The sequence below is a fragment of the Taudactylus pleione genome, unplaced genomic scaffold (genome assembly GCF_031769625.1).
Source record: "Taudactylus pleione unplaced genomic scaffold, aTauple2 ptg002059l, whole genome shotgun sequence".
In the NCBI taxonomy this organism is placed as follows: Eukaryota; Metazoa; Chordata; class Amphibia; order Anura; family Myobatrachidae; genus Taudactylus; species Taudactylus pleione.
The window spans coordinates 314,494-341,728 of record NW_028286454.1 but is presented as its reverse complement, the minus strand read 5'-3'; the positions used below and the strand labels follow the sequence as shown (position 1 = coordinate 341,728).

The 27,235-nt window shown below is 48.2% G+C and overlaps 1 protein-coding gene across 1 annotated transcript in view; it reads left to right on the top strand.

The window, feature by feature from the left end:
* Positions 1-26,941, top strand: part of GNAT1 (G protein subunit alpha transducin 1) — a 28,006-nt gene extending 1,065 nt beyond the window's left edge. Inside the window, exons 2-9 of the mRNA XM_088465634.1 lie at positions 16,906-16,948; positions 18,321-18,462; positions 20,972-21,129; positions 22,148-22,276; positions 22,668-22,797; positions 23,819-23,972; positions 24,062-24,256; positions 25,628-26,941. Coding sequence (XP_088321760.1) covers positions 16,906-16,948; positions 18,321-18,462; positions 20,972-21,129; positions 22,148-22,276; positions 22,668-22,797; positions 23,819-23,972; positions 24,062-24,252 — 947 coding nt within the window. The 3' untranslated portion in view covers positions 24,253-24,256; positions 25,628-26,941. The remainder of the gene's footprint in view (positions 1-16,905; positions 16,949-18,320; positions 18,463-20,971; positions 21,130-22,147; positions 22,277-22,667; positions 22,798-23,818; positions 23,973-24,061; positions 24,257-25,627) is intronic.
* The last annotated feature ends 294 nt before the right edge of the window (positions 26,942-27,235 follow it).

Here is a 27,235-nt window from a genome sequence, read left to right as displayed (position 1 = left end):
CTAACCCCCACCCTACACCTTACCGTCGGGATGTCAGCGGTCGGGATTCTGGAGCAGCTGTGGCTTTATACGGATTTCCTGCACCAGTGACGCACTGATGATGTATACAGCGCACATATAGGCGTGGTGCGATCGCATATGTGTGTACACCGCCGCATATAGGTCCCCGCACACAATAGTGTCATTACGGCCAATTTGAGTTCAATTCGCCATCGCCCCCCTGGGGTTTAAAGCCACACAACGCAAATTTATATCCACAGCGCAGACACAATACGGCCACTAATATCGCTCTCCGTCTATAACAGGCCACATAATACCCAAAGCAGAACTACTGTACTGTAGCCCCCAAAACAGCGCTATCCCGGATATGGCGGATGTCTGTGAGACGCCAGATGCTGCCATGTTCCTGCGTTTGCCAGAGGTGAGCTGGCTGCATACAATGAGATGAAATACAGGTGTCTGTCCGTCTGCTGGAGATTTGGGTGAGAACATTAATCCTTTATTGGTTTACAAACAGATTAAGGACAACCAAGTCTCTGGTACAGTATTATGGAAATGACACCTCGGGGACAGTAATCTCATAGTGTTAATGTCATTAATACTATGTTGTAGCTGGAATAATAACAAAATCGGTGTAATAATACTCTATATATAAAGTTAAAGGCAGATACAGAAATACCATGTAGTATATTATATAATGTAAGCAGTGTTAGAAAGAGGCCGCGTTTGGAATAATTAAATGTGATTATTTACGGTGATAAGTTCCAGCTACAGAGTACAGCACCCAAATCTTTTCTTTACACTATATATATATATATATATATATATATGGCACAGAGCTCTGCACAGTCTGATAGTTCAGTAATGCTGGGAACCACACTGGGCTCTGCAGTCAGTATCTGAGTGTCATGTTCTCAGCCAGCAGAGCCTGGAGCCTGTCCTGTTACACCCGGGCCGTCGAGAGATCCGGGTCCATCATATTTATGCTTTTTCAGTGACCTCACAAACTTTGGGGCACTTTGATTTGTGTCCCCCTATTCCTGCTCTGCTACACTGGATAATAAGGGGGATGAATACCCACCAGCTGGTCCCAGATATTCTTCTAGCTCATTATATAGAGAAGCTTACACCTAACACCCTGAGTACTAGGTCAGCAGCGTAATCCCAGCCTGGCGCACTTAGTACCACAAACTCCCATTATCTGAGAGCGCAAGAAGAACAAATTTATATTATAATACTTATTTTATTTTAACAAACTTTTGTAATTATCATACTGAAAAACAACTGGACTTAGAAATGCAAATTCCCTTAATGAAATAATCTGCTATTATCACAAAAACGGACAGAGCAAGGAGATTAATCTGTACAGAAACATGGGTGCTACATAGCTAATCCAGTTTAAAGTTTGTGTGTACAGCAAACTGAACGCAATTACGATGTTGAGTGATTATTTGCTACTATGTGCAAAATAATCTGAAAACCCCTATTGCGCATTTTTTACCCTGGGTCTACGCACAAATGCGCTCTTGCATACAGGATCACTGGCATTATGACAGGGGTGTGCACCGGCCACTTTTCGTGTTTTGGTTTTGGATCTGGATCTTTCGTGTTTTGGATCTGGATTGGTTTTGCCAAAACCACCCTTCCGTGTTTTGGGTTCTGGGTTTTGTGTTTTGGATCTGTATTTTTTTTTTAAAAAGCATAAAAACAGCTAAAATCACAGAATTTGTAGGTTTTTCTGCTCCTATGCTATTATTAACCTCAATAACCTTAATTTCCACTCATTTCCAGTCTATTCTGAACACCTCACACCTCACACTAGTGTTTTTATGTCCAAAAGGTTGCACCGAGGTAGCTGGATGACTATGCTAAGCGACACGAGTGGGCGGCACAAACACGTGGCCCATCTAGGAGTGGCACTGCAGTGGCAGACAGGATGGCAGTTAGAAAAACTAGGCCCCAAACAGTACATAATGCAAAGAAAATAAGAGGTGCAAGATGGAATTGTCCTTGGGCCCTCCCACCCACCCTTATGTTGTATAAACAGGACATGCACACTTTAACAAACCAATCATTTCAGCGCCAGGGTCTGCCACATGACTGTGGCTGAAATGATAGGTTCGTTTGGGCCCCCACAAAACAAGCTGGAAATTAATCTGTCCCTGCACAAACTGGCTCTACGGAGGCAAGATGTCATCCTCATCCTCCTCATCCACCGATTCCTCACCCTCTTCTGTGTTGTGTACATCCTCATCCTCACAGAGTATTAATTCGTCCCCGCTGGAATCCACCACCACAGGTCCCTCTGTACATTCTGGAGGCTGGTATCCCTGGAAGAGTTGATAATTCATTTTTATGAACATCATCTTCTCCACATTTTGTGGAAGCAACCTCCTACGCCTTTCGCTGACAAGGTTCCCGGCTGCACTAAACACTCTTTCGGAGTACACACTGGAGAGGGGGGCAACTCAGGTAAAATAGAGCCAGTTTGTACAGGGGCCTCCAAATTGCCTCTTTTTCCTGCCAGTACAGGTATGGACTGTCTGACATGCCTACTTGGATGCTGTTACCGATGTAATCCTCCACCATTCTGTCAATGGTGACAGTATTATGTGCAATGACAGTAGACATGTCAGAAATTGTTGCCAGGTCCTTCAGTCCGGACCAGATGTCCAAACTTGGTCCTGCCTGCCCTGCATCACCGCCAGCGGGTTGCTTAGGATACCTAAGTTTTTTCCTGGCAGCCCCAGTTGCGGGAGAAAATGAAGAAGGAGCTGTTGACGTGTCACGTTCCGCTTTAGCTGACAGTGTTTTCCCCAGCAGGTCTTTGCACCTCTGCAGGCTTGTGTCGGCCGGAAAGAGAGACACCACATAGGCTTTAAACCTAGGATCGAGCACGGTGGCCAAAATGTAGTGGTCTGATTTCAACAAATTGACCACCCTGGAATCCTGGCAAAGCGAATGAAGGGCTTCATCCACAAGTCCCACATGCCGAGCGGAATCGCTCCATCTTAGCTCCTCCTTCCCTTTCTCCAGCTGCTTCTGCGAAAGCCTGATGAGGGGAATGACCTGACTCAAGCTGGCAGTGTTTGAACTGACTTCATGTGTGGCAAGTTCGAAGGGCTGGAGAACCTTGCACAACACGGAAATCATTCTCCACTGCGCTTGAGTCAGGTGCATACCCCCTCCTTTGCCTATGTCATAGGTGGATGTATAGGCTTGAATGGCCTTTTGCTGCTCCTCCATCCTCTGAAGCATATAGAGGGTTGAGTTCCACCGCGTCACAACCTCTTGCTTCAGGTGATGGCGGGGCAGGTTCAAGAGTGTTTGCTGGCGCTCCAGTCTTCGGCACGCAGTCGCTGAATGGCGAAAGTGGCCAGAAATTTTTCGGGCCACCCAAAGCGTCTCCTGCACGCCCCTGTCGCTTTTCAGAAAATTCTGCACCACCAAGTTTATTGTGTGAGCAAAACATGGGACGTGCTGGAATTTGCCCAGATGCAATGCCCGCACAATATTGGTGGCGTTGTCAGATATCACAAATCCCCAGGAGTCTAAGTGGGGTAAGCCACTGGGCAATGATTTCCCTCAGTTTCTCTAAGAGGTTGTCGGCGGTGTGCCTCAGACTGAAACTGGTGATACACAGTGTAGCCTGCCTTGGAACGAGCTGGCGTTTCTGAGATGCTGCTACTGGTGACGCTGCTGCTGTTGCTGCGTAAGGTGATACATCTACCCAGTGGGCTGTCACAGTCATATAGTCCTTAGTCTGAACTGTTCCACTTGTCCACATGTCCGTTGGGTACAACGGCATTTTTCAGGACACTGAGGACACTTTTTCTGACGTTTCTGTACAGTCTCGGTATCGCCTGCCTAGTGAAGTGGAATCTAGACGGGATTTGGAACCGGGGACACACTACCTCCATCAATTGTCTAAATCCCACTGCACCAATGGCGGATACCGGACACACGTCTAACACCAACATAGCAGTCAAGGCCTCAGTTATACGGTTTGCTTCAGGATGACTGCTGTCGTACTTCATCCTCCTCGCTAAGGACTGTTGGAGGGTCAATTGTTTAGTAAAAGTAGTGGTGTTCCTACTTCCTCTCTGGGATGATGAACGACTCCCAGCAGCAGCGGCAGCAGGAGGCGTAGCAATGCAGGATCCTCCGAAGGAATCCCGGATAGGAGAGTCAGTCATGCCAGTGACATGGCCTGCAGGACTACTTCCGATCCTGACTAAGGAGGAAATTGACGAGGAGGGAGTTGACGGTGTGGTTTGCAGGCGCTTGGATACAACAGGACAATGGGATTTAGGTGTCCCTGGGCTGCTTACGGTCTTAGCCAAAGTTTCTGAACTTGACAGTAACTTTTTATGAACGCGCTGCAGGTGCCGTATAAGGGAGGATGTTCCTAGGTGGTTAACGTCCCTACCCCTACTTATTTCACCTTTACATATGGTACATATGGCAAGACAGTTGTTGTCTGGATTTGGATAGAAATATTGCCAGACCAAAGAGGTGGAATGTTTGGTCTTCTGCCCAGGCATGACCGTGATGGGCTTTTTCATCCCACGGACAACAACTGTCTCCCCCGGAGCCTGATTTAAACAAACCACATCACCATCAGAATCCTCCTCGCCAACTTCCTCCTCAGCGCCAGCTACACCAGTATCCTCATCCTGTTGTACTTCAACAGTGACATCTTCAATTTGCATATCAGCAAGTGGACTGTGGGTGCTCCTTTCAGCACTTGCAGGGGGCGTGCAAATGGTGGAAAGAGCCACCTCTTCCCGTCCAGTGCTGGGAAGGTCAGGCATAGCAACCGCCACCACACTTGGACTCTCCTTCGGGATTTGTGATATCTCCTTAGAACGCACAGTTCTTCGCTGTGCTTTTGCCAGCTTAACTCGTTTGATTTTTTTAGTGGGAGGATGGCTTCCATCGTCATGTGAAGCTGAACCACTAGTCATGAACATAGGGATAGACCTTAGCCATTCCTTGCCACTCCGTGTCGTAAATGGCATATTGGCAAGTTTACGTTTCTCTTCAGATGATTTAAATGTTTTTTTCAAGGTCATTTTCCTGAACTTTGTCATTTGGGATTGTATGTGCCCTCTACTATGACATTGGGCATCGGCCTTGGCAGACGACGTTGATGGCATGTTATCGTCTGTGTCATGACTAGTGGCAGCAGCTTCATCACTAGGAGGAAGTGGTTCTTGATCTTTCCCTATTTTATTTTTATCGGAGAAAGTTTGGTCCTCCATTTATGTTATATTGATATATACGTGCGGCTAAGGCGCACACAAACACAGAAAATAATTTTTTATTTTTGTTGGAGACTAGTGCACTTTGTGGGTTACACCACCCTTTAAGAAATGAGCCAGCCGGCCCTTTACTTATGGGACACAGGCGCACGCTTGGCACTACTTTGTTGATGCACATGCGGCTACTGCGCACACAATTCACAAACACAGAAAATATTTTTTTATTTTGTTTGGAGTGTACTTTGGGGGTTACAGCACCCTTTAAGAAATGAGCCAGCCGGCCCTTTACTTATGGGACACAGGCGCACGCTTGGCACTACTTTGTTGATGCACGTGCGGCTACTGCGCATACAAATCACAAACACAGAAAATATTTTTTTTTATTTTGTTTGGAGTGCCCTTTGGGCATTACAGCACCCTTTAACAGACAAGCCAGCCGGCCTTTTACTTATGGGACACAGGCACACGCTTGGCGCTGCTCCTTTGTTGATGCACGTGCAGTCACAGTGCACACAATTCACAAACACAGAAAAAAAAATTATTTTGTTTGGAGTGCCCTTTGGGGGTTACAGCATCCTTTAGCGGTCAATCCAGCCGGCCCTTTATTTATGGGACACAGGCGCACGCTTGGCACTACTTTGTTGATGCACATGCGGCTACTGCGCACACAATTCACAAACACAGAAAATATTTTTTTATTTTGTTTGGAGTGTACTTTGGGGGTTACAGCACCCTTTAACGGTCAAGCTAGCCGGCCCTTTACCTATGACACAGGCGCACGCTTGGCACTACTTTGTTGATGCACGTACAGCTACTGCGCACACAATTCACAAACACAATAAAATATATTTTTTTATTTTGTTTGGAGTGCCCTTTGGGGGTTACAGCACCCTTTAGTGGTCAAGCCAGCTGGCCCTTTACCTATGGGACACAGGCGCACGCTTGGCGCTGCTCCTTTGTTGATGCACGTGCAGCCACAGTGCACACAATTCAAACACAGAAAAAATATTTTTTTTTTGCACTTGGGGGGAGCACCCCTGATGGACAGAGCACCCCCTGGACAACACTACAGCACCCCTTTAGGACTGGGACACTGCACAAGACTTTGGAGTGGACACAGCCCCTATGGACAACTGACTGCACAACACAGTCCAGCCAGCCCCTATGGACTTTGAAGGAGTGGACACTGGGCCTGATTCAGAGCCGCTCGTAAGCGGCAGTATGCTCGTTCCGAGCGATGTTCGCCCATCTGCGCATGCGTACGGTTTTTAATACGCATGCGCGAACCAGTCAGTGCGGCCGAAAATCATTTGTTCGCTATATAGCGAGGGCCTGCTATTTTAAATGACATGAGGAGGCGTATGTGGGAGGTAACAGGGGAAGGTGCTTGAAAACGGGGAGTGGAGATCAGAACGCAGGCGTGCTTAAAGGTCAAAATGGGCGTTTTATGGGTGTGCATAATTACTACAGCAGCGTCATTGCCCACGTCACCTGGTTGTTTTATAGTCAGAACTGCTCGCAATATAGTGGTAGCAAAACCCAACCACAAGAATAGCGAACAGTTCATACGCTGTTCGATGTACTCGATTAATCTAATAAATAGCGGACATGACGTATGATGCGAGCGGCCAGGGGGCGTATTTTTCAAATAAACGCCCGCATGTTTTGTTCGCTCATTCAGACAGAGGCGGCAACAGAACGCAAAGAGCGAACGGTTCATTTGAATAGCCACCCCCTTTTTCTGAACGAGCGAGCGCTAATTGCGTCCGGCTCTGAATCAGGCCCACAGCCCCTATGGACAACAGCAGCACAACACAGCCAGCCCCTATGGACTTTGAAGTAGTGGACACAGCCCCTATGGACAACAGCAGCACAGCGCAGCACAGCCAGCCCCTATGGACAACAGCAGCACAGCGCAGCACAGCGCAGCACTACACTACACTACACTACACAGCCCTGCCAGCCCTAACTCCCACCCTCCCTCTTCACTGTCCACAGCCGAGTGAGAAAAAGGCGCCGACGCGGGTACCTTATATAGGATCCAAAACCCGCGAGACCCGGAAGACAGGATGATGATGTTTTGCCTCGATTTCAGATCTGAGTCAGGCGGGAAAAGTCGAGCCTGACTCGGATCAGCCTCGGATCTGGGGGGCTCGGATTTCAGAAATCCGAACCCGCTCACCCCCGGCGAGGTAAAACCACGGGCGTTCCCGGGAGGTGGCCTGAAGTGTGCGCATAAAAAGTCAGTCTCAGGGGCGTGTTATGGGAGTGTGGTGGGCGAGTCAGTGAGTGCAGCTGCCATCACAGGGTCCATGGTTATCCGGAGTTGAGAAGGAGACACTGCGCCTGCCATAGCCTAGTGCAAAGGTCAATGGTGCGCCGGTGGTGTGCCAATGGTGGAGTGTTTGGAACGGGTGTCCCGATCCACGCACCCGGTATCAGTATGTGTGTTGCCACACATACTGATACCTCCCGAATGCCAGCTGACGGGACTGCACGGGCTTTGCAGTCCCGCCAGCCAATCAGCGGCTGCGCTAACTGTAGTGCGGCCGCTGATTGGCTCCGGCTACTGACAGTTCCCACGTGGATCGGGAAACTCATTTTTTTTTTTTGCAAAGTCCATTGATTACTGCGGAGACCAGCGCCAGGATATAGGAGAGTATGCAATCTTTTTTGCAGGGCCAGTCATTAAGGATTCTACTGGAGAAGAGGACAGAAGCAACTGGTATAGGTAAGTATTAGGGGTGTGCACCGGCCACTTTTCGTGTTTTGAGTTTTGGTTTTGGATCTGGATCTTTCTTCGTGTTTTGGATCTGGATTGGTTTTGCCAAAACCACCCTTCCGTGTTTTGGGTTCTGGGTTTTGTGTTTTGGATCTGTATTTTTTTGAAAAAAAGCATAAAAACAGCTAAAATCACAGAATTTGTAGGTTTTTCTGCTCCTATGCTATTATTAACCTCAATAACCTTAATTTCCACTCATTTCCAGTCTATTCTGAATACCTCACACCTCACAATAGTGTTTTTATGTCCAAAAGGTTGCACCGAGGTAGCTGGATGACTATGCTAAGCGACACGAGTGGGCGGCACAAACACGTGACCCATCTAGGCGTGACACTGCAGTGGCAGACAGGATGGCATTGAAAAACTAGGCCCCAAACTGTACATAATGCAAAGAAAAAAAAGAGGTGCAAGATGGAATTGTCCTTGGGCCCTCCCACCCACCCTTATGTTGTATAAACAGGACATGCACACTTTAACAAACCAATCATTTCAGCGCCAGGGTCTGCCACATGACTGTGGCTGAAATGATTGGTTCGTTTGGGCCCCCACAAAACAAGCTGGCAATTTATCTGTCCCTGCACAAACTGGCTCTACGGAGGCAAGATGTCATCCTCATCCTCCTCATCCACCGATTCCTCACCCTCTTCAGTGTGTACATCCTCATCCTCACAGAGTATTAATTCGTCCCTGCTGGAACCACAGGTCCCTCTGTACGTTCTGGAGGCTGGTCTCCCTGGAAGAGTTGATAATTCATTTTATGAACATCATCTTCTCCACATTTTGTGGAAGCAACCTCCTACGCCTTTCGCTGACAAGGTTCCCGGCTGCACTAAACACTCTTTCGGAGTACACACTGGAGGGGGGGCAACTCAGGTAAAATAGAGCCAGTTTGTACAGGGACCTCCAAATTGCTTCTTTTTCCTGCCAGTACAGGTACGGACTGTCTGACATGCCTACTTGGATGCTGTCACCGATGTAATCCTTTAACAGACAGACGCACGCTTGTCGCTGCTGCTTTGAGGATGCAAGTGCGGCTACATCGCACACAAGTCACAAACACATTAAAAAAATAGTTTTTTATTTTTTGGAGCACTTTGAGAGTTACACCACCCTTTAACAGACAGACGCACGCTTGTCGCTGCTGCTTTAAGGATGCAGGTGCGGCTACAGCCAACACATTTCACAAAGACCGAAAAAAAAGAACAATATTTTAATTGTTTGTGTAGAACACTTTGAGGTGTCACCACCCTTTAACAGACAGACGCACGCTTGTCGCTGCTGCTTTAAGGATGCAGGTGCGGCTACAGCCCACACAATTCACATAGACAGAAAAAAGAAGAAGAATATTTTTATTGTTTGTGTAGCACACTTTGAGGGTGTCACCACCCTTTAACAGACAGACGCACGCTTGTCACTGCTGCTTTAAGGATGCAGGTGCGGCTACAGCCCACACAATTCACAAAGACAGAAAAAAGAAGATGAATATTTTTATTGTTTGTGTAGCACACTTTGAGGGTGTCACCACCCTTTAACAGACAGACGCACGCTAGTCGCTGCTGCTTTAAGGATGCAGGTGCGGCTACAGCCCACACAATTCACAAAGAGAAAAAAGAACAATATTTTAATTGTTTGTGTAGCACACTTTGAGGGTGTCACCACCCTTTAACAGACAGACGCACGCTTGTCGCTGCTGCTTTAAGGATGCAGGTGCGGCTACAGCCCACACAATTCACAAAGACAGAAAAAAGAAGAAGAATATTTTTATTGTTTGTGTAGCACACTTTGAGGGTGTCACCACCCTTTAACAGACAGACGCATGCTTGTCGCTGCTGCTTTGAGGATGCAAGTGTGGCTACATCGCACACAAGTCACAAACACATTAAAAAAATAGTTTTTTATTTTTTGGAGCACTTTGAGAGTTACACCACCCTTTAACAGACAGACGCACGCTTGTCGCTGCTGCTTTAAGGATGCAGGTGCGGCTACAGCCCACACAATTCACAAAGACAGAAAAAAGAAGAAGAATATTTTAATTGTTTGTGTAGCACACTTTGAGGGTGTCACCACCCTTTAACAGACAGATGCACGCTTGTCGCTGCTGCTTTGAGGATGCAGGTGGAATCTAGACGGGATTTGGAACCGAGGACACACTACCTCCATCAATTGTCTAAATCCCACTGCACTAATGTCGGATACCGGACGCACGTCTAACACCAACATAGCAGTCAAGGCCTCAGTTATACGTTTTGCTTCAGGATGACTGCTGTCGTACTTCATCCTCATCGCTAGGGACTGTTGGAGGGTCAATTGTTTAGTAAAAGTAGTGATGTTCCTACTTCCTCTCTGGGATGATGAACAACTCCCAGCAGCAGCAACAGCACTAGGAGGAAGTGGTTCTTGATCTTTCCCTATTTTATTTTTAATCGGAGAAAGTTTGGTCCTCCATTTATGTTATATTGATATATATACGTGCGGCTAAAGCGCACACAAACACAGAAAATATTTTTTTATTTTTGCTGGAGAGTAGTGCACTTTGTGGGTTACACCACCCTTTAAGAAATGAGCCAGCCGGCTCTTTACTTATGGGACACAGGCGCACGCTTGGCGCTGCTCCTTTGTTGATGCACGTGCAGCCACAGTGCACACAAGTCACAAACACAGAAAATATATATTTTTTTGGTTTGGAGTGTACTTTGGGGGTTACAGAACCCTTTAACGGTCAAGCCAGCCGGCCCTTTACTTATGACACAGACGCACGCTTGGCACTACTTTGTTGATGCACGTGCGGCTACTGGGCACACAATTCACAAACACAGAAAATAATTTTTTTTTGATTTGGACTGGACTGTACTTTGGGGGTTACAGCACCCTTTAACGGTCAAGCCAGCCGGCCCTTTACTTATGACACAGGCGCACGCTTGGCACTACTTTGTTGATGCACGTGCGGCTACTGCGCACACAATTCACAAACACAGAAAATAATTTTTTTTTTGGTTTGGACTGGAGTGTACTTTGGGGGTTACAGCACCCTTTAACGGTCTAGCCAGCCGGCCCTTTACTTATGACACAGGCGCATGCTTGGCACTACTTTGTTGATGCACGTGCGGCTACTGCGCACACAATTCACAAACACAGAAAATAATTTTTTTTTTGGTTTGGACTGGAGTGTACTTTGGGGGTTACAGCACCCTTTAACGGTCTAGCCAGCCGGCCCTTTACTTATGACAGGCGCACGCTTGGCACTACTTTCTTGATGCACGTGCGGCTACTGCGCACACAATTCACAAACACAGAAAATAATTTTTTTTTTGGTTTGGACTGGAGTGTACTTTCGGGGGTTACAGCACCCTTAACGGTCAAGCCAGCCGGCCCTTTACTTATGACACAGGCGCACGCTTGGCACTACTTTGTTGATGCACGTGCGGCTACTGCGCACACAATTCACAAACACAGAAAATAATTTTTTTTTTGGTTTGGACTGGAGTGTACTTTCGGGGGTTACAGCACCCTTAACGGTCAAGCCAGCCGGCCCTTTACTTATGACACAGGCACACGCTTGGCACTACTTTGTTGATGCACGTGCGGCTACTGCGCACACAATTCACAAACACAGAAAATATATTATTTTTTTAGCACTTGGGGGGAGCACCCCTGATGGACAGAGCACCCCCTGGACAACACTACAGCACCTCTTTAGGACTGGGACACTGCACAGGACTTTGGAGTGGACACAGCCCCTATGGAGAACTGACTGCACAACACAGTCCAGCCAGCCCCTATGGACTTTGAAGTAGTGGACACAGCACCTATTAACAACAGCAGCACAGCACAACACAGCCAGCCCCTATGGACTTTGAAGTAGTGGACAACAGCAGCACTACACTACACTACACTACACAGCCCTAACTCCCACCCTCCCTCTTCACTGTCCACAGCCGAGTGAGAAAATGGCGCCGACGTGGGTACCTTATATAGGATCCAAAACCCGCGAGACTCGGAAGGCGGGATGATGACGTTTTGCCTCGATTTCAGATCCGAGTCAGGCGGGAAAAGTCGAGCCTGATTCGGATCGGACTCGGATCGGGGGGGCTCGGGGGGGTTCGGATTTCAGAAATCCGAACCCGCTCACCCCTAGTAAGTATGTGTGAATGGGCAGGTGTATGTAATAAAGCTTTACTAATCACGTGTGTGTGTTTTGTCTTTCTTTAGCTATTTATTTTACAGTGGGGGCACAGGTGTCGCCCGTCTGCTGGCACTTGTAGTTCCACAAGTGCCAATGGGCAGGCATGCTGGCACCTGTAGTCCCACTGTAAAATACAATCGTTTACGTCTATTCTTTACATGATTACCCCCGTACCCAACGCTCAAGGGGTGCGGAGAAGAGCCCCGGGCTTCAGTCCAAGCTAGGGGATTCGGGGGGGAACCCCTTCTTGGGGGGTCCCCACCTCCCCTGAGATCCCCGGCTTGGCCTGACCGGCTTGGGCTGATATTGCTTTGGCCCCGGAGCCCCGGTGAAAGGGTCTCCGGGCTGTGGCATTATAGCCTGGCCGTTTTGGGTCTGGTGCTGGTTATAAATATAGGGGGGACCCTACGCAATTTTTTCTCCCCTATATTTAAGACCAGGACTGGCCCTGCAGCCTGGTGTTGGTTTCTAAATTACGGTGGAACCTTACACATTTTGTTCCCCGTAATTTTAGAAACCAGGACTGGCTGGTTAGGCTTTTGTCATTATTTTTCTGATTTTTTTCTATATTTACAGGCAGAAACATACATGGATCACAGCGATCTGTGTACGTTTCTGCCAACCTCTCAGATCACAGGCAGATGTATTTTTTTCACGAGTTTTTACAGGAGAGTTTTCCCATCTCATGAGAGTTTAGAAACTCTCTGCTTGGTAAATTCCAGAATCCTATCTTCACCAGTGAAAAGGTTCTCGAGTTTTGGCGATGGTGAATTAAAGAGAGTTTGTGAACTCTCCAGTATTTTCCCATAGCAGAGGAGATCTCTCTCCCGAGTTTGACATTAGCAAATTTGAGAGTGGGAAAAAATGCCCAAACTCTCCCGAACTCTCAGCTTAGTAAATTTACCCCTAGATATAAGACAGTCAATAGGTCGACAGGGACAAAAGGTCAACAGGGACAATAGGTTGACACACTAAAGGTCAACATGTAAGAAGATATTGTCGACACATTATTATTTTCTACATCTAATCTTCACCCTAACCCTCCCTCCTGGTACCTAACCCTAACCGTCCCTTCGAGTGCCTAACCTACTGGTGCCTAACCTTAACCGTCGGGGTAAGTGCCTAACGCTAACCATCGGGGTAAGTGATTAACCCTGGCCCACTAGTAAGTGCCTAACCCTAGAAAAATGCATGTGTCGATCTTTTTTATTTCATTGACCATTTTGTGTCGACTTTTTGACCATGTCGACCATCTTACATGTCGACCTTTAGTGTGTCAACCTGTTGTCCCTGTCGACCTATTGACTGTCTAACATCTGGTGTCTATCTAATTACTGTCTATCTATAGTCCGGGAACCCATTTGGGACCACCAGACGAGTTGCACTGTCCACTGGCAGAGAAGAGAAACCGAATGATTGCATAAGAAAAGAGGTGTTTTAAACCTCTAGGATGGGGGCAGGCATGTATGCAAATTACTTGTGGGAGTTAGCCTATGGCAAGCAGGGGCGGGTTTGTAACAGGAACATTATATAATGGGCTAGAAGTGTGGCCAAAGCCTCTTTGTTCCAGATTCCCCACCCTCCCTCCCCTATAAATTTTGGTATGTTGTGGGTTTGGTTTTGGGTGGCGGGAAAGAACGGCAGGTCACCAGTCAGGGTGCAATTATGATTTAAGGGCGCTCCCTTCTGTTGACTGGTAGTTGGCTGTACCAACCTAACGGGGGGCAGTATCACCACCTAAACGGGTGGGAAGTCAAGATAGAGGCTGAGCGTTACCTTTTTGTTGATGATATGAGTTACATTGTTATGTGTATGCACTCTGGGCGATCTACGCCTGCTATGCCTTTTGTTGTTTGTGTGTGGGCATAGCAGATTTGGCTGATTTCTGGCCGTCCTTTCTTTGCCACCATACATCCTTATATCTTATATAAATAATAAATAAATAATAATTATTATTGCTCCAATAAATCGCCATCAAGTTATCTGCCAAATCCACGTCTCAGTGTCTTTATTTTATGTTAGTATGATAAGTGGTTTGCACACATGACAACACCTCATCCGATAGAAGGTTTAAGTGGGCGTGTCAGGGCTTGCACTCTCCGGCGTTCACTAGTACACACAAGGAGAAAGCGGAATATTACCACCACTGCGACACCGACAAAAATCGCAAACATGGCTGCAATCGTGCCCATCTCTGAATGAGGCCCATTGCGTGGTATAGGGCAGGTGTAGGCAACCTGTGAAACCCAGCTGCTGTGGAACTACACATTCCAGATGTTAGGGCATGCTAAAACTGTGGCAGGGCAGGCTGGGATGTGTAGTTCCACAACAGCTGGAGTGCCACAGGTTGCTTACCCCTGCTATAGGGTTTAATGGATTATTTATGTCCCTCTCTATTAGAAATTAAAAGGTCCCTCCCACATAACCAACGGAACGACTGACAATTTAGGACAAAACTGAGATAATTTCAATCTAAAGTGCCCCATACATCATGCAGCCATTCCCCCAATTGCCTTATCCAACCGGTACCGCCAATCCATCGATTGGAAACACCGGCCGGCGGCCATCGATGATTGGAGATGTGTCGGGGAATCTGGGAAATTCTTCATGGTAAAAATCACTGATTTACCAATACCAATAATATTTTATTCAGATCGGCAACTCAGACAAATCGAACATGTTGGATTTCCCTGATGCCCCGAACCGAGCGCCTGGGGATTGGGGAATTGCGAGAATCCATCATGTATGTGGGGGGCATTACTCTACTTACTTTATACAAAGTTCCTTACAAAATATACAGTCAGTTTAAAGTACCCAGTCTTCAGTGACCCAAATGCTACAACTAGTACCAGGGCTGTAACTAGGGTTGTGCGACCAGTGCCATGGCACAGGGCACTGCAGGGCAGGGGGCGCTGTTTATAAACAGGAAAAGTGACAGGTTCAATCATTCTCACTTGTAGCTTTCTGTTCTTTTAGCCCCAGCATCTCCTGGCCTCCCCTATCTCTTCCCTGGCCCTTCCCCATGAGGCCATGGCCCTCTCTCAGGTGCACTATATTATGTCCCTATTTATCCCCAGCATCTCCTGGCCTCCCCTATCTCTTCCCTGTCCCTTCCCCATGAGGCCATGGCCCTCTCTCAGGGGCACTATATTATGTCCCTATTTATCCCCAGCATCTCCTGGCCTCCCCTATCTCTTCCCTGGCCCTTCCCCATGAGGCCATGGCCCTCTCTCAGGTGCACTATATTATGTCCCTATTTATCCCCAGCATCTCCTGGCCTCTCCTATCTCTTCCCTGGCCCTTCCCCATGAGGCCATGGCCCTCTCTCAGGTGCACTATATTATGTCCCTATTTATCCCCAGCATCTCCTGGCCTCTCCTATCTCTTCCCTGGCCCTTCCCCATGAGGCCATGGCCCTCGCTCAGGTGCACTATATTATGTCCCTATTTATCCCCAGCATCTCCTGGCCTCCCCTATCTCTTCCCTGGCCCTTCCCCATGAGGCCATGGCCCTCTCTCAGGTGCACTATATTATGTCCCTATTTATCCCCAGCATCTCCTGGCCTCCCCTATCTCTTCCCTGACCCTTCCCCATGAGGCCATGGCCCTCTCTCAGGTGCACTATATTATGTCCCTATTTATCCCCAGCATCTCCTGGCCTCTCCTATCTCTTCCCTGGCTTGTCCCCATGAGACCATGGCCCTCTCTCAGGTGCACTATATTATGTCCCTATTTATCCCCAGCATCTCCTGGCCTCCCATATCTCTTCCCTGGCCCTTCCCCATGAGACCATAGCCTTCTCTCAGGTGCACTATATTATGTCCCTATTTATCCCCAGCATCTCCTGGCCTCCCCTATCTCTTCCCTGGCCCTTCCCCATGAGGCCATGGCCCTCTCTCAGGTGCACTATATTATGTCCCTATTTATCCCCAGCATCTCCTGGCCTCTCCTATCTCTTCCCTGGCCCTTCCCCATGAGGCCATGGCCCTCTCTCAGGTGCGCTATATTATGTCCCTATTTATCCCCAGCATCTCCTGGCCTCCCCTATCTCTTCCCTGGCCCTTCCCCATGAGGCCATGGCCCTTTTTCAGGTGCACTATATTATGTCCCTATTTATCCCCAGCATCTCCTGGCCTCCCCCATCTCTTCCCTGGCCCTTCCCCATAAGGCCATGGCCCTCTCTCAGGTGCACTATATTATGTCCCTATTTATCCCCAGCATCTCCTGGCCTCTCCTATCTCTTCCCTGGCCCTTCCCCATAAGGCCATGGCCCTCTCTCAGGTGCACTATATTATGTCCCTATTTATCCCCGGCATCTCCTGGCCTCCCCTATCTCTTCCCTGGCCCTTCCCCATGAGGCCATGGCCCTCTCTCAGGTGCACTATATTATGTCCCTATTTATCCCCAGCATCTCCTGGCCTCTCCTATCTCTTCCCTGGCTCTTCCCCATGAGGCCATGGCCCTCTCTCAGGTGCACTATATGATGTCCCTATTTAAAAAAGGAGGGGTGGGGGGGCGCCAATGCTCTCTCTGGCACAGGGCACCAAAAGTCTAGTTACGGCTCTGACAAGTACCATTGGATGCTGCTGTACAGGAAGAGCCATATTGCTGCCCATGTATATAGATGTATATCTTCATGCCAGCATTAGAATTGATTTCATCTTTCTTATGTTCCAGGAGCTGGTGAGTCCGGGAAAAGCACCATTGTAAAACAGATGAAGTGAGTATATTACATATTGCTCCCTACAGCCCCCTACAGATCTCAGCCCCGGCTCTCATTGCTTTCACCCTATCATACCATCATCAATGCTGCTCCCTTCACTGCTATGTTCTAGAACTAATTAATGTTTAATAAATCAGTATAGAGGATATTGGGCCTGATTCAGTACGGATCGCAACTGCAATAGCGATTACACAGACAGTCTCACTGCGATAGTATGCTAATCCTCTGCGATAGCTATGCTGTCACAGCACTACATAAGGACGTCCACCTTACCTTACGAACATCCGTAATACTTAGCAAGACTGAGAAACCATTGGTAACATCGGGTACAATCGCAGCCTCACGCACACTGGCACAAGCTCAGGCATTGATAACCTCATGGCACGCAGTGACTACACAAGCTGCGTACGGCATCGTAGGTCTGCTGCGAAAATATGCTAATGATTGCCATCGCACTGCCAGCATAGAGACTCCTCCCACTACCACTCTCTCACATTTGTAATAACTTGCAAACCTCCATAGACATCGGTAACATCGAGTACCATCCGCCCCTCACACAGAATTACAGCAGCCCTGACCTTACTTAGAAATCGCTAACCTCATTGCACGCAGTAAGTATTCAAGCTGCGTATGGCGTCGCAATCTCTAATGCACGCCCTTAGCAATGGCGTTCAAACGGACAGGCACTCCGACCACTCCCCTGTCACCACCCCCCAAACGCTGACCTTACGTCACTCACTCTGCGATGGCTTTCTTTCTGCGTGAGTGATCACAATGCTAACTCATGCACGCACACTGCGGTGCACGCGCAGTACGCACCATCGACTGATCTGCGGACGCAGTTGCAATTGCGATCCATGATGAATTATGCTGTCTATTGTAGGGATGGACATTGAATTTCGATGCTTTAACACCATCGATGTTTTTCTAGTGATGGCAGTATTTTTACCATTTGATGACGGTTTTCCGATAGCTGCCGCCATGGAATGGTGTGGAAGCGATGGCCATTCGACTTAAAATATATCCGAATTCAGCCATAACATCAAGAACAGCTGCGGGTCCCTATTGCGTATGCCCAAATATGTTTTTTAGTAGATGAGCCAAACATCTGAATGTTTTTTCCTTCAATTTATTTTGATACGATGGTTAGTTACCATCGCATCGCGAGTTTCAATGCAGGAAGCCCAGACATCATTTGATGGCGGGCTCTCAATGTCCATCCCTAGTCTATTGACAACTGTCTCTATGCTGTAGTTGTCAGTACCACACCCCTTTCCTGCTACACAGTGATTGGATGACCAGGTACATTGTTGCCCCCTAACTTTGCTCTTTTGCAGCCATTTTCAGTCTTTATAATTTTTTGTTTCAGAATCATTCATCAGGACGGTTACTCCCTTGAAGAATGTCTGGAGTTTATCGCCATTATTTACGGAAACACGCTGCAGTCTATGCTCGCCATCGTCAGAGCTATGAACACGCTGAACATCCAGTATGGTGACCCTGCTAGACAGGTGGTGACCTATAATATAGCCGGTCATAGCTGCTAGGTGTATACTGGGCTGTGTGCTAGTGACGTCTGGCATAGACTAGGGTAAGTTGGGGGAAGGAGAGCCCCCACAATCCCCCTGGCACAGGTCATGTGACTGACCCCGCACTATCGCAGGTGGCAGCGCTGGAGTTGTTGTCAGGGTGATATTAGGGCTGGGCTGTATAAAGGTGGTATTAGAGTAAGAGGGAGATTTCATTTTATAGTATGTATAGTACAGGGGCTGCCAAACTACAGTATGACCTGCAGGCCGAATGCGGCCCACCCTCTGCTGAAACCCGGCCCTCCTATCCGGGAACCTTCTGGACAGCTCTACCTGGGGGTATATGCTTGTTGCTCACTGCAGCTCCAGCCCACCCGCCCCTCCTCTGAGTAATCCCCCCCAGAGGTGCTGGCTTGACTGGAGTCAGTAGCATGGGGCGGGCAGACTACAGGAGCCGGGCTGCAGAGACAGATGGACAGGGCAATGCTCTTCAGTGAGGAAAGGCAAGGGCATGAGGAGGTGGGGTCTCTGGGCTGGCATATAAGGTCATGAGGAGGTGGGGTCTCTGGGCTGGCATATAAGGTCATGAGGAGGTGGGGTCTCTGGGCTGGCATATAAGGTCATGAGGAGGTGGGGTCTCTGGGCTGGCATATAAGGTCATGAGGAGGTGGGGTCTCTGGGCTGGCATATAAGGTCATGAGGAGGTGGGGGCTCTGGGCTGGCATATAAGGTCAAGAGGAGGTGGGGGCTCTGGGCTGGCATATAAGGTCATGAGGAGGTGGGGGCTCTGGGCTGGCATATAAGGTCATGAGGAGGTGGGGGCTCTGGGCTGGCATATAAGGTCATGAGGAGGTGGGGGCTCTGGGCTGGCATATAAGGTCTTGAGGAGGTGGGGGCTCTGGGCTGGCATATAAGGTCGTGAGGAGGTGGGGGCTCTGGGCTGGCATATAAGGTCGTGAGGAGGTGGGGGCTCTGGGCTGGCATATAAGGTCATGAGGAGGTGGGGGCTCTGGGCTGGCATATAAGGGCATGAGGAGGTGGGGGCTCTGGGCTGGCATATAAGGGCATGAGGAGGTGGGGGCTCTGGGTTGGCATATAAGGTCATGAGGAGGTGGGGTCTCTGGGCTGGCATATAAGGGCATGAGGAGGTGGGGTCTCTGGGTTGGCATATAAGGTCATGAGGAGGTGGGGTCTCTGGGCTGGCATATAAGGTCATGAGGAGGTGGGGTCTCTGGGCTGGCATATAAGGTCATGAGGAGGTGGGGTCTCTGGGCTGGCATATAAGGTCATGAGGAGGTGGGGTCTCTGGGCTGGCATATAAGGTCATGAGGAGGTGGGGTCTCTGGGCTGGCATATAAGGGCATGAGGAGGTGGGGGCTCTGGGCTGGCATATAAGGGCATGAGGAGGTGGGGGCTCTGGGCTGGCATATAAGGGCATGAGGAGGTGGGGGCTCTGGGTTGGCATATAAGGTCATGAGGAGGTGGGGTCTCTGGGCTGGCATATAAGGTCATGAGGAGGTGGGGTCTCTGGGCTGGCATATAAGGTCATGAGGAGGTGGGGTCTCTGGGCTGGCATATAAGGTCATGAGGAGGTGGGGTCTCTGGGCTGGCATATAAGGTCATGAGGAGGTGGGGGTCTCTGGGCTGGCATATATAATGTCATAAGGAGGTGGGGTCTCTGGGCTGGCATATAAGGTCATGAGGAGATGGGGGCTCTGGGCTGGCATATAAGGTCTGAGCAGGTGGGGCCTCTGGGCTGGCATATAACGTCATGAGGAGGTGGGATCTCTGGGCTGGCATATAAGGTCATGAGGAGGTGGGGGCTCTGGGCTGGCATATAAGGTCATGAGGAGGTGGGGTCTCTGGGCTGGCATATAACGTCATGAGGTGGGGTCTCTGGGCTGGCATATAAGGTCATGAGGAGGTGGGGGCTCTGGGTTGGCATATAAGGGCATGAGGAGGTGGGGGCTCTGGGCTGGCATATAAGGGCATGAGGAGGTGGGATCTCGGGGCTGGCATATAATGTCATGAGGAGGTGGGGGCTCTGGGTTGGCATATAAGGGCATGAGGCGACTGGGCTGGCATCTAAGGGCATAAGGGGGCATATAAAGGCATAAGGGGGCTGTGGGCTGGCATATAAGGGCATGAGGGGGCTCTGAGCTGGCATATAAGGGCATGAGGGGGCTCTGGGCTGGTATCTAAGGGCATGAGGGGGCTCTGGGTTGGCATCTATGGGCATAAGGGGGCTCTGGGCTGGCATATAAGTGCATGAGGGGGCTCTGGGCTGGCATATAAGGGCATAAGGGGGCGGCTCTGGGTTGTCATGTAAGGGCATAAGGGGGCTCTGGGCTGGCATATAAGTGCATGAGGGGGCTCTGGGCTGGTATCTAAGGGCATGAGGGGGCTCTGGGCTGGCATATAAGGGCATGAGGAGATTGCTTTGCAGCTGTGACTGTAACGTTACCTGTTAACAACTCCATTTTACTTTTAGGATGATGCCCGCAAATTAATGCACCTGGCAGACACCATTGATGAAGGCGCCATGCCCAAAGACATGGCAGAGATTATTGGACGCCTGTGGAAAGACACGGGCATTCAGGCATGCTTCGATCGTGCATCGGAATATCAGCTTAACGATTCAGCAGGATAGTAAGAAATTATTTCTCCAATTACAACTCAGCCACCAATCTGCAGATGCCCCGTATATACCTGGCTGATTATTAGCTATGATAGGACCATGTACAATAGTTTTTGGTATAATGCACAACATTATAATGAGCTATCACAGTGCACAATATTATAATGAGCTATCACAGTGCACAATATTATAATGAGCTATCACAGTGCACAACATTATAATGAGCTATCACAGTGCACAATATTATAATGAGCTATCAGTGCACAACATTATAATAAGCTATCACAGTGCACAACATTATAATGAGCAATCATAGTACACATTATAATGAGCTATCACAGTGTACATTATAATGAGCTATCACAGTGCACAACATTATAATGAGCTATCACAGTGCACAACATTAAAGTGAGCTATCACAGTGCACAACATTATAATGAGCTATCACAGTGCACAACATTATAATGAGCTATCACAGTGCACAACATTAAAGTGAGCTATCACAGTGCACAACATTATAATGAGCTATCACAGTGCACAACATTATAAAGAGATATCACAATACTCAACATTAATGAGCTATCACAGTACAATTCATTATAATGAGCTATCACAGCACACAACAGTATATTGATCTATCACAGTGCACATTATAATGAGCTATCACAGCACACAACAGTATATTGATCTATCACAGTGCACATTATAATGAGCTATCACAGCACACAACAGTATATTGATCTATCACAGTGCACATTATAATGAGCTATCACAGTGCACATTACAATGAGCTATCATTGGGGGACATTTATAGAAAAGGCAGATACCAATGTGTCTTGTCCTCCAGATCTGTCCCTGTAGGTTTCACAGTAAATTACATTATTCCCAGTTTTCTGGTTACGTTACACCCCACAATTTAGCAGCCCTGAGGGACTGTCTGATATGAGTAAGACTTGAACCTGTTGCTGTACAATCATCGTGTATGTTCGGTGTGTTCTACAGATTTTCTGTAATGTTTTTGCATTTTAGTTATCTCAATGACCTTGCACGACTTGTGGCCCCTGGGTATGTCCCTACGGAGCAGGATGTCCTCAGGTCAAGAGTGAAGACCACTGGTATAATCGAAACACAGTTTGGTTTAAAAGATCTTAACTTTAGGTAAAATTAATTCCTGTACAACATGGGTGGAAAATATCTAAAATTTGGGTAAGGGTTTGGCAATGCCTCTCAAGCCTCTTGGCAATGCCTCTCTAGCCTCTTGGCAATGCCTCTCTAGCCTCTAGCCTCTTGGGCTATTTGCTCTGCTGTTTGGACCTCTGGAGAAGTGAAGTTCTCGGAGTGATGGATGGCGTGGAATTGGCAGGCCTCCCTCATCTCCGGCCTCCGAATCGGTCACAATCCCTGTAGTTTCCCCACCGTGTACAGGGCTTGTCTCTGCGTATTCCAGCGTCTGTGCTTTTCAATGACCTTAGTCTATCCCCTGTGCCCCACTACGTATAAAAGCTGTTCCCTGCCCATCCCTTAGTACTGACACTTGGCCTCGTTGCAGGATGTTTGATGTAGGAGGTCAGCGATCTGAGCGGAAGAAGTGGATCCATTGCTTCGAAGGTGTCACCTGTATCATCTTCATTGCTGCACTGAGCGCGTATGATATGGTTCTGGTAGAGGACGATGAGGTGGTGAGTGTTATATAATACAGGGAGCAGCCTCTGCCCCTTATTCCATCCCTGTCACATTTCCAAAAATGAAACAATGTTAGAAGTGAAAGGAAGAGATGAGACGTGAACGTGGGAGTGTGGCATGTGTACGAGAGCCACATAGAGCGCAGAAAGCTCAGCGGCCATCAGCGCATTACAATCTGTAGGGGCAGTTCTGCTGCTGGAGAGATTACCCTTTTTCCCCATTCTATATGATAGGGGGCGCCCCGCACCCTAAGGTATGAAGTGCATGACACAAAGATCCTTTAGTACATCAGAAGCCGCATCATGTATTTGTAAGGTGACAAAAAATTCCACAGCACCAAACAGTTCTAGTAACAAATCCTACAAAACAATCAGATATAAGGTCGGGTAATGAGCGCAGACATGAGATAAAGGGTACATGGGACCTTGCTCATGAGGACTTATAATCTGCTGTATATGAATTCATAGAGGAAGGAAGATAGATGCATCCGGGACCAGAGAGGAGGAACAGTGCAGTTTTCTCACGAGCAGGGCCCTCTTCCCTCATTTGCTTTTCCTTCCCTGACATGCCATCATCTCCTCCCCACTGCCTAGAACACCATCAAAACCATGGGTTGTGCCGCCCTGCGGCTTATTTGGGTAATGTGACCGCTGATGCAGCCATATTTATGTACATTGTCCATGTCCTGCAATGTCCTGTACTGTAAGTGGCTGTTTTCTTATCTTGTTCATACTGGCTATGTACTCTGTGAGGCGCTGACGAGCCCTTGTGGCGCCATATAAATAAAGGATAACAATAACATGGACAAATCCTTAGCCGAGATCCTGGGAAATGACGTACAGTAAGGAAGAATAGGGGACTCTGAACAGGGGCCGCCTGTATTGGCCTAGAAGTATATGGCTATACAACCGCGCCAGGCCGCGTCCCAGCATTACAAAATGCATAACACACACGATATTACATTTATTTGGTTAGCAGATTGATCTGTAATATGTTGCTGACTTTCTCCCCTGCCAGAACCGAATGCACGAGAGCCTGCACCTCTTCAACAGTATCTGTAACCACCGTTACTTTGCCACAACCTCCATCGTCCTTTTCCTCAACAAGAAAGATGTGTTCACAGAAAAAATCAAGAAGGCCCATCTGAGCATCTGCTTCCCGGACTATGATGGTGAGAGGAGCCCCTTCCCCCGGGCAGGGAGCCGTCCTAACCCCTTGTACAACACCCCAAAATCTGAGTGTTTTATCATTGTAACACAGGTCCCAACACGTATGAGGATGCCGGGAACTACATCAAGACTCAGTTTCTGGAACTGAACATGCGACGAGATGTGAAGGAAATCTACAGCCACATGACCTGCGCCACTGACACGGAGAACGTAAAGTTTGTGTTTGATGCGGTCACAGACATTATCATAAAAGAAAACCTGAAGGACTGTGGCCTGTTCTGAGGAGGTATGGACCCTATGGAGGCCCTCATACCACACACGAGAACTTCCTTCTAACAGCCAGACAGAAGCCCCTTATTACCTTCCATGTAACCCTTATACAGGAGTCTCTGAGGGACAGAGGGGGGAAGGTATGGATCCTATGGAGGCCCTCACACCACACATGAGAACTTCCTTCCAACAGCCAGGCATAAGCCCCTTATTACCTTCCATGTAACCCTTATACAGGAGTCTCTGATGGACAGATGAGGGGAGGTATGGACCCTATGGAGGCCCTCACACCACACACGAGAACTTCCTTCTAACAGCCAAGCAGAAGCCCCTTATTACCTTCCATGTAGCCCTTATACAGGAGTCTCTGAGGGACAGAGACTCCTGTATAAGGGCTACATGGAAGGATCCTATGGAGGCCCTCACACCACACACAAGAACTTCCTTCTAACAGCCAGGCAGAAGCCCCTTATTACCTTCCATGTAGCCCTTATACAGGAGTCTCTGAGGGACAGATGGGGGAGGTGTGGACCCTATGGAGGCCCTCACACCACATATGAGAACTTCCTTCTAACAGCCAGGCAGAAGCCTCTTATTACCTTCCATGTAGCCCTTATACAGGAGTCTCTGAGGGACAGAGGGGGGGAGGTATGGATCCTATGGAGGCCCTCACACCACATATGAGAACTTCCTTCTAACAGCCAGGCAGAAGCCTCTTATTACCTTCCATGTAACCCTTATACAGGAGTCTCTGAGGGACAGATGGGTGGGAGGTAGTTGTATTACCGGCTGTCGGGATTCCAGTGCTCAGAATGCCGGTGAAGGTATCCCGTCACCAGTCAGAATCCTGGTGCCGGCATGCCGATGGTGAGTAGTGAGGTTAGGGGGAGGGTTAGGTTTTGGCACTGAGGGAAGGTTAGGTTTAGGATGCATGGAGGGAAGGGTAGTGTTAGGGTATCCTAACCCTGTCGGGATGCTGGCACCAGGATTCTGACGGCCGGGATCCCGTACCCAACCCAGATGGGGAAGTGTTTAGTGTCCATTCAGCATCCTAGTGTGTGAATGGCTCTTATAGGCATAGTATTTATCAAAGAGTTACCGCTGCTTCATTACCGGTGTTACCAGTCCTCCCCCAACGCCGAGCCCCATCCGACTCCTTTATCCAGCGTCAGCTAGCAACGCCTCACCCAATTCCACCATACAGAAGATCCTCTATATCTCGCCCCCCACCACTGACGCAGCGATCTTACAATACGCTCCCATAAAAATGGGTGTATACAAAGTCACATGTCGCAGATGCACCATAGGAATGGATGTTTGCAGGGTGATAATGAATCCTATTGTCACTTCTCTGTCATCACCTTCTGTTCATCTCTGTCTCTAACAGATCTCCGCAGAATTCCACCCCAGGGTTTTGCCCGTGTCGTCCTCTTGCTCCATCAGCCTCACAACAATGGAGCCACCGGAATGAACCTGCACCTGTTATACTGTTCTTATCAAACAGAAAGTAGAGGCTTGTAGAGAAAAAAGCCCTCAATAGCCTCAGTTATCATTTCTTCTACCATTGCAATCATTGCTAGTGACCCTTCCCAGTGACGGAATTGTACATTTACTTATAATGAGTGGTAATAAGTGTACAGACAGCGCAATGTATGTAGGGACCCATTGTGCAGCTTTCCTCCGCAAATCCTGTATAATACGGCTATAATGTACAAGTTACTAACTGTGTTAGCGTCCAGGAGATTGCTTGCCTGTGCGACGCAGGCTCCACTTGAGGACACAAACGCCGTTAGACATGCGCAATGCTGCATGTGAGTGACCATCCGCTGTGGAGAGATAAAGACATTGATGACCTCTGCGATGCTGGAATGAATGGGGCATTTCTGTGTGGGGGGCTGCTAGTCTCTTTATATAATACACTTTATAGCAGACTGGAAAACACCCCTAGATCTGGCCCTGTAATATTCCCCGAGGGTCAGCGCTGGTCATACAATACTAGTACCCAGGCTTTGGAGAGAGATTAGGAGCCTCAATGCTTTCTGCAACTTCCATTTAATACATACCAGCCCTCAATTCACTCTTATACATATACAGCTACTAACCCCCCATTCTGTTCATCTCGCACTTTAGGGTCTCTAAAATGATTTTTGTTTATTTTTTATGCTGTACAGAGAATCCTGTAGATTGTGACAGTATTTCCTGAAAACATGCAAATAATTCCTGCGTCACACATTGGGTGAAACCCCTGACAATTACCCCCCTGAACACCTTGCTGCTCCTATAGGGGTTTATCCTGTATGTATGGTTTTTTTTTTTAAGTAACATCGCTTAATCCCAAAGAGCCCCAACCAAGGTCAGCAGTCATTTGTACAGTTAGACTATAGATGTGCTACTCCAGAGATCTTATACATTAAATTAAATGCCGTTGTTAGGCGGAATGATGTCACACGATGCTTGTTCTCTTATTGGCTGGGGCCATTTAAAGGTCTTCTCTGACAGAAGGAGCGGGATGAGGAATAGAGCTTGAATATATGGAAGCGTAAAATGACAAAGAGCCGCACGGTTCAGTCAGACATGGGGAGCGAAAAACTGGGAGGGCCCCTGGAGAGTATGGGGCCAATGTATAAATATTGTCAAAGTTCCCAGTTAAATATAATTTTGTATCTCTACATATACGGCAATAAAAAAAATGACTTTGGTTTGTAATGTATCAACTGTCTCTTGCCGGGACAGTCGCTATGGCAGGTGCCGTGTAAAGTCAGCGTACCTAATGTGCATAGAATAAATATTCCCCCATGACTCTTGGAGGGGTGATATAAACAGTTTACCAGTGTATACTGTGTGTGGCGCTTTGGGGCTGATTCAGAGGGCCAGTAGCGGCTGCGATAAATCTATGCTTCGCACTGGGACGCCCACCAGCTGGGCGTTGAAAATCGCACCATCAAGCTGATATCGGCCACACCATGGACATTAGAGCAGCCCTAAGATTGCTCAG